Genomic DNA, 14,286 nt, shown 5'->3' on the forward strand with positions numbered 1-14,286 from the left:
CCCAAGCCTTAGACTGTTTTTGTGGCCATTAGTCAGATAGGTGCCCCTTGTATAATTATATTCCCGTGGCTATAAAGCGAACCAGTTTTAGATCGGATCCCTACATTTTACTTTTTCTGCCGAGAGATTTTGTGCTGACGCCCCATGCCTCGAGCTTTTGGAGGGTCTCCTCAAAGGGACGTGCATAGAAGTGACTCGCAGAAAGCACTTTCAACACTGATCTAAACTAGTGTGATTCTGAGGGGTAGCATTGCCAGAACTAACACAAAATGCTCTAGTGTTAGTGCAGGAGGTGCTGCTCGGCCTGGTAATGACTGTTATCGTTCTATAGGGCACTCTAAACTGAGGGCTAATAGTGAGCCAAGGCAGTGATTTGCATCTTACAGGCTGGGAAAGCCAACCACATTGTGGTCTGCAGTTCCCAGGACCCTTTCTATGTCATGGGGTAGGGAACGGAGAAGTTGTGACCACAGGAAGTAGGAGTTTAGTTCTACACCTCCTCTGCAGTGAATATGTTAAATGTGAAACCTTCATCAGCTCAAGGCATAAGGAATGATGAGTGTTGGTCTTGCTACAACCTGACTTTTTTTTTATTATAGAACAGCAGCTGTGAAATGTTGCCCTAAGCTAACACCTGCTTAATGAGAGGTTGGTGATAGTTTCATTAAATGCATTTCTAACTCCCTTAAGACTTTTCTTATTCTATCGGTTATTTATTACTGTTACACATAACAGAATGCAGATAAAATATCTGATGACTTACAAGGCAGAGCTACAGAGTGTGATCAAAGGGAATAGAGTTCAGCCTTAAAAAGCAGGTTGATGCCAAAGCAGTAAAGTGGTGGCACTGTACACTCAAGCTTGCAGTGCCCACAAATCCAACACAGTCAACTTGCTATGCCCACAAACCCAGTATTAACTTCCCTCCCCTTTGCCCCCCCAGCCCTTGTTACTTGGTTATGTGTGTGAACAGAACAGAACAGTGAATTTGCCGTGATCTCTGAAGCATTCAGATACTCTGGTGACTGATAAGCATTATAAAAACGCCTTTTAAAAAAGCAAACTGATGTAGCACTTCAGAAATCTTAGCAATTTCATCTGGCTGCTTCACTCAAACACAGACTAGAGCAGTCTAGATAAATGTGCCAGTATGTTGTACTGATGGGTACCCGTAACAGTCAAATTGGACTAGCTGTTGCTGGCTCACTGAGTCAGCACTTTGTTCCGGAGGTTGGTATCTGGTACTCCAGAATTTTTAAAATGTACATCTGTAAGCCCTGTGGTTGCCAAGATACCCATCAAAATGCAAACAGAATGGGGAGCGTGCCTGAGAGAGACTGACATAATAATTCAAAGGGTTGTGAACTACCCCATTCAACTGAATAGGGTGTTAGCGCGGAAACCTAACAACGATGATTTAAATGTCAACATTGCTGATCAAAGCATATAAGAAAAGAGAGGGACAACTCTGTTATGATGAATTCAGCCTTCTGTGAGTAGCCTCTCGTTCTGGTGTTTCAAGTAGACAGAGCTTGGTTGTGGGCAGAGCTTGGTACAGGACCATTCCTTTTTTCTGCCCAGTGTGACTCTCTACCCCTTGTTGATACAAACAGAGTGAAGGGGCATTGTGGGCTGTAGGTGGAGTCAGAAAAACTGTCCTTGTATCATCAGGCTGCCATGGTGGATGATGCCGTACTGCGGAAGAAAGAGCAGAAAGATGTTGAACTGGATAAGAAAATCCTGGCTTTGCGGAAAAAGAATGAAGCTCTCATACGAAGGTACCAGGTAAGTTTGCCCCACTGCCTGCCTGGATTTTATCTTCTTCAGCCCCATGTCTGAGCCATCTCCACTAGCACTAACCAATGTGTCTGCTGAATGTTGCCCATTTTAATAAATCCTGGCAGGGATGTGGAACCTAGCTAGATAAGATCCATCACATTGGAAAGTGTTCAGGTCCTGCCCTTGGATATGGCTGCTTAATGTCAATTGACTTCAGAAGGAGTTGTGCATGACCATCCACGTGCATGTGTTTAGGAAGACAACATTTAGAAATATGCATGAGCTCACTGGATCAGATCTTCAGTTGCCATGAATGAGCCTAGCTGCATTGACTGCACAGGAGCTTTGCCAATGTACTGCAGTTGAAGATCCATCTGATTATTGGAGTTGGGTTTACATTACCAGGCAGACCTTTTCTTCCTCAATCCCCATCTCTCTCTCGCCCTTCACCCTCACATCTTTCTTGCCATCTCTTTTTATTTCTTTCCTATTCTTCTCTGCTCCTTTCTGGCTTTACCCCTTCTCACACTATGTCCACCTATATATAACTTGCTTTCTCCATTCATCCCCACATGGGGTTTCTCTCTAGCGTTCTATTCCCCCTCCTTCTCCCATATATCTTGGCTTCTCCCTTTTTGCCCCTTATCTTTCCTATTGCCCCAATCTCATTTTCTTGTGTATCTAGGAGGGTCTAGACTCTTTTGAGCCCCCCACCAACCTCCAATAAAAAATCTTTTGCAGTCTCTTCTGCCCTTGATCACAGGGGATCCCTTATCCTTTCCATTGCTGCTGGATGGGCCAATAGGCTAACTCCATATTTTGTTGTCTCTCTCCTTGCATTCTTGCTCTCCATTACCATGCCTTGCATTAAATGATCCAAGTATTCGTGCAGAGCACTGACACATTAAGCAGAAGTGCCAGGAGCCAAGGTAGGAAAGAGGTGTTGGCTTTGTCAAAGAGTACAGCTGGGAGGGGCAGTCTCGGTGTGCTGGCTGGCTCCCATGCTGAGATAGACCTTTAAAAATCAGCTCTGTTTGTGGTGCAGTCAGCATCTGCTAATGTTACTGCGGACTGGCTGGGGCCTATGCCAGGCCATATACTAAACGTAGGCTTCATTAGCCCGTTGGGTATTTCAGCCCTGGTCACCTAGGTAGGAAAAAGAACTTCCAGCCACATCTTATTTTTCTTCCTGGATAAATATCTTGTGTGCTGAGAAAGTCTGAAAAAGAAAAAATATTGCTCACCATGGCAGGAGCCTCCTCTTCTTGGCTGAAGATGTTCCCCCAGCACTAGAGATTGTCAGCAACCACAGTCCAACACCTTAGAGCTTGGGAGTATTTCAAATTTAACCTGGACCCAAATCCAAATTTGGCAAGTAGCCTCTGGTTCGGCAATCAGCTGAACCAAAACCCAAGATTAAACTTTGGAGTATTTGTAATTTGGATCCAGATTTGAATGATTAAGAGTGATTAAATGCCGTGCCTTTCCTCAGCAGGCATCCACACTTTACCTCCTTTCCCTATAAAGTCTGCATGGACTCCCCCTTTCTGCTGACTGCAAGGAAAATGGGCATAACGAAAGGCTATGGGAAGGCTTAAATGTCACACGTGGTCGGGGAAAGGAACTGACAACCATGTGTCAATCAATTCCCTAGCCTCCATCTCTTGGCTTGTGGAATGGGAATCCAGGCCTAATTTTTCCTCTCTAGGCTCACAGAAAATGCCCCCTCCTACTTGCCATGTGGTTCAAGTAACATTCCCACCCTTGGGACCTGGTTCATGGACACAATGCCATTAGTAAAAGTAGTTCCTCCCCTGGGCAGCAGGATTCACAAACTGGGCATAGTCCTTTCTGCCCCCTTGGCCTAGAGCTTGTGCAACCCATTAAACATAAACAGTTCCCTCTCTCTTCCCCTGGAGCCAGGTCTCACAGCCTCCTCCAGGCTCCATAAGCAATCGGCCCTCTGCTTGGCTCATCGTCTCATTCCCTGGTGCAGGATGCTCTGCAGCTCAGCCCCCTCTCGGTTTTCTAATCCATCAGCCTCTCTGCCTGGCTGCTACGGAGAGACCTATACTTCCACAGGCCCAGGTCTCTCTCCCAGGCTATCCATCTGGTCCGTGTGGTAAGTTCCTTCCCAGGTCATTGCCCAGCCCTGGAACTTTCCTCTCTGTTGTTCCTGCCTGAGGGTACCTCTACACTGGAGCTGGGAACATGCTTCCGAGCTTGGGTGAATGGACGCACACTAGCTGTGCTCAAGCTAGTGCATTAAAAATAACCGTGTAGTCAGGGGTAGCACGGATGGCAGATTGGACTAGCTGCCTGAGTACAAAACTGCCTGGGCCCTCTGCATACATACCCTGGCAGCTAGCCCAAACTGCCCTGCTACACTGCTCTTCTTAGTGAGCTAGCTCATCTGTCTACCTGAGCTGGGAAGCATGCTCCCAGCTGCAGTGTAGCTGTATCTGGAGCAGGGGTGCTGGGACAATTTTTATAGTGGGGGTGCTGAGAGCCATTGAACCAAACTGTAAACCCTGTATATAATGGAAACCACTTCAAGCCAGGGATGTGGCAGCACCGAACTCTTAGTTCCATCACCTATGACGCGGAGAGACAGGAAGCCTTGTATCCTATAGATCACATGCTTGTTCCTCGTCATATACCGTGGGACTACAGTTCCCAGTTCTAGAGGCCTGGGGCTGCTAACAGATGCCCAGGGAGCACATGCACTCAAGGAACAGAACTCTGGTACAGCTTTCTTGGAGAACAAGCTGTGCTGAGAGTGCATTGACAAAAGACACATAGCAACATTTTCAAAATGTTGTGTTGGCCCCATGTATTCCCCAGTAGGAATGCAAAACAGGAAAATGGGCCATGACTCTACCTAACCTGAGGTCCCAGTGAGCATAGAAATCACCTGGCCTTTGCTTCTGTGGTTCATTATGATGGCTCTGGCCCCCTGATGTTGTACATGCAAAGCTCATGGCCCTTTCCTCTCCCTGCCTGAGTGGGTTTGATTTGTCACAGACCTTTGAAAGATCTGATGTTGGATGTGGACTTGACTGTTTCAGGAAATAGAAGAAGACAGAAAGCGAGCAGAGCAGGAGGGGATGGCTGTCACTTCCAGGAGACCCAAGCAGGATGGTCTGACTATTACTATCACCAAGGCCCATAACGTAAGTCTTGCTTCCCTTTTAGTACAAGTGAACTTCTCACTAAAGAATCCCTTCCTTACGAACTCAGAGCTGCTATCTCTGGAGTAGGCAGCATGTACAACAGGCATTCAGAGTATCAGGAATCAGAACCTAACCACTCCCCAAAAGACTTAAAGGTTCTGAATAGATTCATGCACAGATATACATTAGCCTGCACACACAAACCTGTTCCCACAGATGCAAGCATGTACACAAATACAAGCAAGCAGATGTGTGTGCATGTACATATGCACACTCACATGTATATGAACTCCCAGACATGAATACAAACATGGTCGCAGACATATATCCAAAATAGACGTGCTTTATCTCTGCTGTACGGTGAAAAATAGGAGTTCCAAATGTGCGTCAAGGCATGGATTTAACTGCAGAACACACATAAGAAGAAAATATCATAGGTCCAAACAGGGCATTCTCCCTCCTTCCCTTAAACAAGGGTCAACCTTAAGAACAAGCGAAACAAGTGGCCATTAGGGATTCCCACACATGGTTTCCAATAGGGTTTCCCATGCAAACTCTGCAACTCGTGGGCTGTCCCAGTCTTTTTTTGTATCTCTGGGTCTAGAGGGGGATTAAACAAATCACTGACAGACAGTCCTCCCCATTCACTAGCAGCAGTATTAGAGAGGAGGCAATTCGTGGCCTGATCCACTCCTCCCAGCACTTTAGGCCCAACACATCACAAGGCCAGTCCCCCTTGACACTCTGCATGCAGCCCTGTGTTAAAGTGAATGCAATGACAGCAGAGCTCATGGAATAAGTAGCCCAAACGTACCCTTGTCTCTTTTCCTTGATGTTGGATTGTTCACACAATTACTTTATTAGGTTCATTTGTAGACTGTCTTTCCCACTTTCCAGCAACCCACTGGCCCTCACTTTACTGTAGGCTTGCACAATTTTTCCCTTTCATACAGGAGATGAAAGATGTTATTAACCAGAAACTGAACATTCTGTGGACTAGATTGTCCAACCCTTATAATGGTGAGCACTTACTCACACCAGTAGTCTGCTGGTGTCAACAATAAGTAATCAGCACCAGGAGTTAGGGTTGCACAATCTAGCTGTAAGCGTTAACAAGAAAATGATGACATCTGTTTCCTAAACCTTTGACATTTTAGTCTGAAATGTCAGATTTGTAAATGTAATGGGTTTTCCGGACCCACTTAGATTTGTGGGTTTCACTGCTAATCAGACAAAGTGCCTGTTGTTTCGCTCTTTGGAAGAATGTCATGGTATTGTAATTGGAGTGAAAAGCATCCCGTGGAGCAAGTCCTAACATTTCCACAGCTGCCCTCTCCCAGCTGTTGAGGCAGAGGTTTTTCCTAAAATGGAAACACACTGGTAACCCCAAAAGGACCTGTTTTCTAACCAGACTGATTGGCTTTTCAGGAGAAAAGGGTGGTGAGTGAGAAATGGGGAAGCAGCTGCCCCACCAGCCCAGGGTTTGGAGTCGGCAGTGAGGAGGAAGATGAGGAGGAAGCAGATCATATGTTTACATTCAGGATGGGAAAGAGGATGCAGCTGGCTGTTACTATGGACAACAAAGCCAAGGTGGGTCTTTAAAATGATGCATCACTCAAGCCTTAATATATTGCGTTCTCTGTGCTGTAAGGGGTTCCTGTTCTCATTCTCTCAATTTGGAGCTTTGTTCAATGTCTTCCTGTTCCTTACTGCACTGATGCTTGCAATTACTTCCTCGATGTTTGTATTGCTGCCAAGTCCAGGATTAATACAGCAGGACTCCCTATTTAAATACGCTCCTGTGATCTGTGTCTACATGGTGATACTCTGGATTCCTCCTGCCAAAGGCATCCCATTTCCAAGCCTAGTAAAGATGACAGTAATTTCCATACCTTTTTCCCATTTTACACTCGTGGCTTACTCTCAGAGATGAGATAACATCAATAGTCAGTTACAGCTGCAAGTTAAACTGGACTTGAAAAACATTCAGATGCTAACTTGACGCACAAGTTGGTGCCTTAGCAAGGGAAACTTTTAAAGTGTGTCAGACTTAGACTTTTGTTTCTAGGTCACTGGCTTGAGCTAGAAATGGACCTGAACTTCACACTTTAGGGAAGTTCCAATTTGAATGTGGATCTGAAATTCACAGCTTGGGCCCATTTCTAGTGAGAATCCAACCCAGGTGGGTGGAGCCAGAAATCGTTACATCTGATGACTGGTTTTTGGCGTATTATTTATATATATTCTATTTATAAAATGCACTCCTAGCATCCTCTAGACATATATTCAAACCATAACAACAGCTGGCAATCTCAATCCAGTTCCCAATGGACAGATGTCCACATCACTAGTCATCATCACAACTGGCACCCTTGCTAGCAATCTCTGCAGATTGACTGGGCAAGGAAACTGACCATTTGTTTCAATTTTAGGTATGGTCCCTCCAAATCGTGGTTGAGACACATGAGGAGGGTTACACCCTCACAGTCCTTTCTGTGCCTATGGCTGTCAATACAACACCTTCTCCCACCACTAAAATATATTTAAAAGCAAGAGAAACAATTTACATTAAATTTGAATCACATTCACTATTAATGTGTTTTTACATCTTCCTACCTTTGCTAATTATTGAAGATATTTGTGTTTTTTTTAAAATTGGCCCCTTCCCAATCCACCTTCTCTTGTTACTTGATCCTGCAGTGAATGCTTATTCTGTGTTTCAGGTTGCTGCCAAGCCAGGCACTATGGGTTTTCCTTTCCATGTCTGACTAACAGGCAGAAGTCACCAATCCTGAACTTTCTGTGCCCTCAGGAGGTCCAACAGCTGCCTCCAGCTGCATAGAGTCAGTCCCTTTCCTCTGCCTCTGAACTGATCAGTCACAGCAGTGCCCCTTCTGCTGAGAAGAGTCAAAAACAGAGTTACTAAATTCAATACATTTGCTATGGAAATGAAAAAGAAACACTCTAAGTAAAAGGAGGACACCAGTCCACCAGCTGTGATGAAACTATACTGTGCTCTCCAGGCAGATAGTTATGTCCAATAGATGAAAGTTGTAACACTTCTCATTCTGATATGGTACCAGACCCTAATTCAGTTCCACAAAGTTCTAAACATAAAGAGAAAAGTAGATACCTGGATGTCCATTGCATACCAAGCACTTGAAAGTGCGACTGCCACCCAATGTCAAAGTTGACAAAGTGGAACCCTCAGATTTCCCACAACTTTCTCCATATTACAGCATTGCTATTGTGACATTAGAGTTAAGGATGAGATGGGGTTTCTCTACAAACCCCCGATCATCAATCACGCATAACCATGGCAAACTCAGAGTATTAATCATTTGGGTGTACTACTGACCACAAAGGCAGTAAATGTCTTTTCTTCAGATGAAAATGAACTAAACCTCAGTGAAGCACTATAGATATACAATCACAGGGAAAGGTATCAACTGATGGGCTGGTCATATCCTACATACCACTGATTTCTTGGGACCATCTCCATTCAAGACCTGTTTATGGACTGACACTGGACTCACAAAAAAAGTACTCTAGGTCAGAAATGTCTGCTTCCAATGAATGTGGAGTTCATTTTATCATGGTGACTAAAAGAGGAGACCAATGAAGCAGGCACAATGCTTTGGGACTCTGGAAAGGTAAACCTGACAACAGATGCCAAACCTTCAGGGTGATGGGACTTGCCAGGATTTTTTTTTACCCTACCCTGGAGCAAATGATATTATTGTGAGAGAAGGGATCCTGTTTCTGGGCAGAAATCCCTATGTCCTTACTCAGATTTTACTAGTTTTTTACTTAAGCAAGTGTGCATGGAAGTAAAACATTAAAGTGGCTACAGTTGCCACTGAAATCAGTGGGAGTCTGCCTGAGCAAAGACTGAATAAAAACAGAGTAAGGACCTCAGGTTTTGGCCCTTTATTCTGGAATTATCTGGTTTATTTTGTTAGCTCTCAAAATAAAACAAAACTAGATATTCATAGGATGATATAGATGGACAATACAGCTGCTCTAGCATACTGTATATATCAGGGATCCAGGAATGAAGGAGATGCTAAGTCTAGTCATGTGGCCAGCAAGAATGCTGTAATGGTGTTTTGTGTCCCAGGGATACATATTGTTAAAGATGATAAGTTAAGCAGAACTAGAATTCTTCTTGGGAATTGGTCTCCTCACCAACAAGCCCGCCAGATGATTGTAAGAAGATGGAGGTTTCCATTCGTCTGCTTGTTTGTATCAGTAGCCAACTTCCAGAGCAGTAAATTCATAACAGATGGACATTTCAAATAGCCTAAGCATTTCTGCCAAACCCTCCTTTGTGTAAAGAACTAAAACTGGTAACAAAAATATGATGCTGGGTCATCCTGGTGGCTCCCAACTGGCCCAGAAGAGCTGGATATACAGAACTAATTGGCTAACCCCAGATGCAGGGCTCTGAAATGCCCTTTTCTTCCCCAAATGCTGTCTCTGAGACATCTACTGTGAAAAATATTACGTCTTCAAGCTTGATCAGAGACTATTAGAAAAGGCAGAAGTCATCCAAAAAGTTACCTCTTCACTTCTGAACACTTGTGAAGTCTGTGTGTCCATGTGCAAAGATGAAAAGAATCCCAGCTGCGTCTTCTGCTCTGTCTGAAGTTATTTGCAAAGAAGGACTTGATAAAGATCTGGCAGTTAGTATTGTAAGGATACAGGCGTCGGTGCTCAGTTGCGTGAGGGTCTGAAGTACCCTGTGGGTCTGATCCTGTTCTCATTGAAGTCAATGATTTTGCCATTGACTTCAGTGGGAGGAAGAGTAACCCCCCTGAAGGGACTCACTAAATAATAACTTGAATTGAGTTCTTTAAAAGCTGCCTTTTCACCTTTAAAAGCTTTAGAACAGAGAGATACTAAGTTTTTCCAATGAAGATGGGCACTTAATTCACTCAGAATGGTGAGTGTCATAATATTGATTATTAATAATAATGAAACATTTATTATTAGACAACTAGCACATAAGGCCTGACTCACCGGTGACTGACACAGCCTTTACATTAGGACTCTTTCATGTTGGCAGAGTCAAAGCTGCACTAATGGACCCCAAGAAATGCCCCGAGCATAAGAGGAGTCCCAGGATGGCCTGGGATTGGCAAAGCTGACCCTGTGTGAGGCTTCTGCTGAGCCCTTGTGGTGTAGGGGGCATGCCAGAACAAAGGAGCCATGGCCAGGCGACACCTCAGCTATTACTGGCTGAGGGAGTGGTCCATCAGGGCTATGGGCAGCCAAGTGCCCCTCTGGCTGTCTCAGCCTGCACCGGACAATCCAGCAGGGTGGAGGCGCACAGGTGACAAAGTTTTGCCTTATTGGGACTTCCTGTTGCCTGGCCCCAAGCTCAGCTCTGGTACAGGGATGAATTTGGCTCATAGTATCTGGGTGCATTTACATGGCTTAGCTTAAAGCCAAAACCATTTCCCAAGTATATGAATCCAATACACCACAGCTCCCACTACACAGAGATGAAGAAAACCTTGCGGGTAGCCTAAATGCACATAGAGTCACTTCTCCTTTATGAGGTGGTTTGGAAAAGCTCTCCTGGTTTTGTGCCTCTGGTGCCTTTTGAATTCCATCTCTCCCTGTTGTGTTTGCCCTTCTTCACAAAGGAGATGTGGCTACAATCACTGCGATTGTAGAGCCATTAAATGTTACCTTAAAGGAACTGAATCATTTAGAAAATAAGATTGCTTTCAAAATTATTTTTCAGGGGCATTGGAAAGGATTCAGGCCCCTTATTTCATTCTTTCCAAATAGATTGGCAGTTGCATTAAATATGCTTCTCCCTTCAAATGAAATCACATTCCACTACAACCAAAGCCCCTCATGAGATGAAAAAAGAGATGCTTCTGGTCTTGGACTATGCAGTGTCTACATCTAAATCGCTACATCCAGTATTTACTGAACATTACATGAAATATTTAAACCTCCATCGATGCCTCTTTTGGCTACATACTTCTGCTTGTGGTCTTAGATGTGGATTAATAACATTTTCTTTGTATATGGCTCTCCCATATAGGCTCTAACCCCTGGAGCCCAGAACATGACCTACAGCATAAAATCCAAGTTCTCATCCTGGTCTCCCACATGTTAGTGTAAAGCAGTGACCATTAGCCTGGATTGGAGCTGGAGGAAAATCAGTTTGTTTTATGTGTTTCAATGCCGTCACTGCAGAACCCTCATTTAGTTATATTCAATGTAATTATTAAAATGGGAATTGGAGGAGTGTGTCTATAAGTGAGGGAGCATGTGTAGTGGAGGAGGGGAAAGCAATTGTGTAGAATCTTGGGCTAAATTGTATATTATTTCAGATTGGCTGCTGACTTATCTACTATTGCTGTCCTATTAAGGCATTTATTGGAACTCTGAAGGCCTGAGAAGTTGCTAGGTGGCAATTAGGCTCCACTGCCTAGGAATCAAATGTGGACTGGAAAACGCTATTGCGTCTTGGATGGTGGCACTGAGATATAAACCACAGTTACTAAATTAAATCACTTTGTTAATTCACCTTCCTTCCCATGGCAAATGCCAGGGTCCTTGCAAGGGAGAATATTTTCATTCAAACGTAAATATCTAAAGTAACTATAAAGAGAGAACGCAAGAAAAGACTGGCTGAGCAAAGTACGTAAACTATACAATGCTCAGTTCTGCTTGTGTTTCTCCAACTTGCTCCACTATGAAACTTCCTCCTAAATGAGCAGTTTTTAACCTTGGATTTTTGTTGACATATTAAAATACACAGGTTGCAGTGTAATATGTACATGACAAGTTACAGTATAGCAGTTAATCAGTATAAATGATGCGACTGCAGCTTCTCTGACTACATCTAAACATCTAACGGCAGAGCCTCTAATCACATGTTGTCGGTTTTAGTCACAGAGAAAGATGTGAAGTCAGGAAAGGGCAGGTAGGGCCAATAGAAGAAGGCATAAGGCATAAATTGGCATTTATTATTGGTTAATTATTCCAGTTGGAGCTTCAGCTGGCTTTCTTCTTGCTGTGACAGCCTCTTCACTGTAAAAACAGCAAGGAGTCCTTGTGGCACCTCTAAGGTGCCACAAGGACTCCTCGTTGTTTTTGCTGATACAGACTAACACGGCTACCCCTCTGAAACCTCTTCACTGTGAGAGTCCCATGCAGGGTCAGCTCCTACAAGCTTTCTGTGGGAGAGATTCCCATTGAAGTCAATGAGAAGTCTGCACATGGAGGGCTTGCAGGTATGAGGCCTTGGACCATAGACATTTAAGAGTCTCAGATATGGCCAAAGAGATAATACACTGATTCATGCTCATTTGTTTAGTGATTCGTCACTGCAAATGCTAAATTTACAACAACACTTGATTCACAGGAGCCTTTCTGTTGACTTCAACGGGCTTTGGATCAGGCCCTGTATCGCCAACATTTGTGAATAAGTGAAAGTGTTGGCTAACTCCGGTGAGGCTCAAAGCAGTTGAAACACAGCAGACCCCAACTGGCTCTCCACAGCCTGCAGAGATTTTCTGAGCGAGCTGAAGTTCTGCAGGGGCACTACTATATTTAATCAGGAAAAGACAACTGGGGGCATGTCATGCCTGAGTGCATATCGCGGCCTGGGTGTATTGTTCAGCCAGAGACTGAGAGGCAGAAACCCCTGGGAAGTGTCAGTATCCCCCATGGGGCACGCTCTTACTGTGATTAAAGGATTCCTTCAGACATTCGAGATTAGAAACAAGAGACTAATGAAGTAACCGATACTATTATGCCAGCAAAAGGAGTTAAAGAAAACACATGAACATTAAATCAAGTGGCTGGAATGAGGATATTGTGAATTAGTTTACTGGAAAGGATGCTGGGAGGGAAAAATTTCCAGAAAATCCAGTCAATTTTCTGTAATCTCCACGTCTGACTTTTTTTCAAACTAGTCATAATCCTACTAAGTAGATCTGTCTCCTGTGTTCTTCCTTAATGAAAGCATCACTCCCCCCCAAGCCCAGATAATCTGTGCTGGGCTTAACTGTCTCACTTGTGCTCTATACCCTCCTAATGGTACATTTAATTCTAATGATAAATTGTCTAGATGTGCTGTATCTGCTGCAAATCCAATAAACACTTTTAAGCACTCACCCCTAATCGGTTAACTTTATTTAAATATTTGTTTCTCTTTGATTGTCAGGTTTCACTGGGTTTCTGCAGACAGCTGCTATGCATAATTCCTCTCCCATAGCCTCTCACCACCACTTCTGACCTTTCTAACTCTTTGGGTATTAGAGAGGCTACATTCACAGAGTTTCCCAAATCTGCGAAATCTGGGCCTCTTCTCCACTCAGGGAGGGATTCTCTGTGGGCACAGCTGGTAGCTATCACTTAAAAACAAAAACAAAAAAGTGAAGTTGCTCACTTGACAGGCCTGCAGAGTTCTGGTACATACCCATGGAAAGCCTGCTCCTGCTTGTCTTGTCTTCAATGGGAGCAGGGTCAGCACAACTATAACCCAGGCACCAGCAGTGCAAGCTTTCATACTCAGTTCCCTCCAGTGTGTCTCATCCTTATTCTGGAGGGACCACCAGTGGAAGGTTAATTTATTCTCCATGCCCATTCAATTCTAGGGCAGGTCTACACTACAGCCGGGATCCACGCTCTGAGATTGATCCACCAGCAGTCGATTTAGCGGGTCTAATGAAGACCCGCCAAATCAACAGCAGATCGTTCTCCAGTCGACTCCTATACTCTACCCCCGATGAGAAGCGTAAGATAAGTCGACGGGAGAGTTTCTCCCATCGACCCCCCGCGATGTAGACTCCGCGGTAACTCAACCTAAGGTACGTCGACTCCAGCTACGTTATTCGCTCTTTTGGTATTCGAGAGGCTACGTTCACAGAGTTTCCCAAATCTGCTCTGATCCATCTGGAGTCAGCTCGAAATCTGGGTTATTCACGTAGCTGGAGTTGCGTAGAGTAGGTCGACTTACCGCAGTAGTGTAGACATAGCCCTAGGCCTCTCTTCTGAGTGCCCATTTGTGATGGTGTTATCGGTGTAACAGGAATTGGACTGAGATCATTTGCATAGACCACTGAATGGCACCAGGTATCCACTACTGATGTAGACTGGAGTTGAGTTGTTGATGTAGAGGTTATAGATTAGTAGCTCATTATTAGTACTCTGAGACATCCAAAACTACTAGGGACTCCCCCACCTCCACCCCCAAACTGGCCTTTTTTATAAAAATGCTGCCCACAGTGCTGAGCAGCTCACATCAGTGCATCACTCAGGGCAGGGAACCCCAATTCTCCAGCTCATTAATTAACAGCACAGC

At 44.4% G+C, this 14,286-nt stretch overlaps 2 protein-coding genes across 3 annotated transcripts in view; one reads left to right on the forward strand and one right to left on the reverse strand.

Annotated features, from left to right (window-relative positions):
• Positions 1 to 14,286, reverse strand: part of DISP2 (dispatched RND transporter family member 2) — a 123,825-nt gene that overhangs the window by 92,346 nt on the left and 17,193 nt on the right. The gene's annotated exons all lie outside the window — the stretch shown is intronic.
• Positions 1 to 14,286, forward strand: part of CCDC9B (coiled-coil domain containing 9B) — a 103,392-nt gene that overhangs the window by 14,801 nt on the left and 74,305 nt on the right. The window contains exons 2-5 of one of the 2 annotated variants that reach the window (XM_024106679.3): positions 600 to 648; positions 1,672 to 1,785; positions 4,848 to 4,952; positions 6,381 to 6,542. In XM_024106679.3, the coding sequence (XP_023962447.2) occupies positions 1,678 to 1,785; positions 4,848 to 4,952; positions 6,381 to 6,542 (375 nt within the window). In that variant the 5' untranslated portion in view covers positions 600 to 648; positions 1,672 to 1,677. The remainder of the gene's footprint in view (positions 1 to 599; positions 649 to 1,671; positions 1,786 to 4,847; positions 4,953 to 6,380; positions 6,543 to 14,286) is intronic. The other variant, XM_005284715.4, reaches the window with a different exon arrangement.

This window comes from Chrysemys picta, chromosome 4 (assembly GCF_011386835.1).
Source record: "Chrysemys picta bellii isolate R12L10 chromosome 4, ASM1138683v2, whole genome shotgun sequence".
NCBI lineage: Eukaryota > Metazoa > Chordata > Testudines > Emydidae > Chrysemys > Chrysemys picta.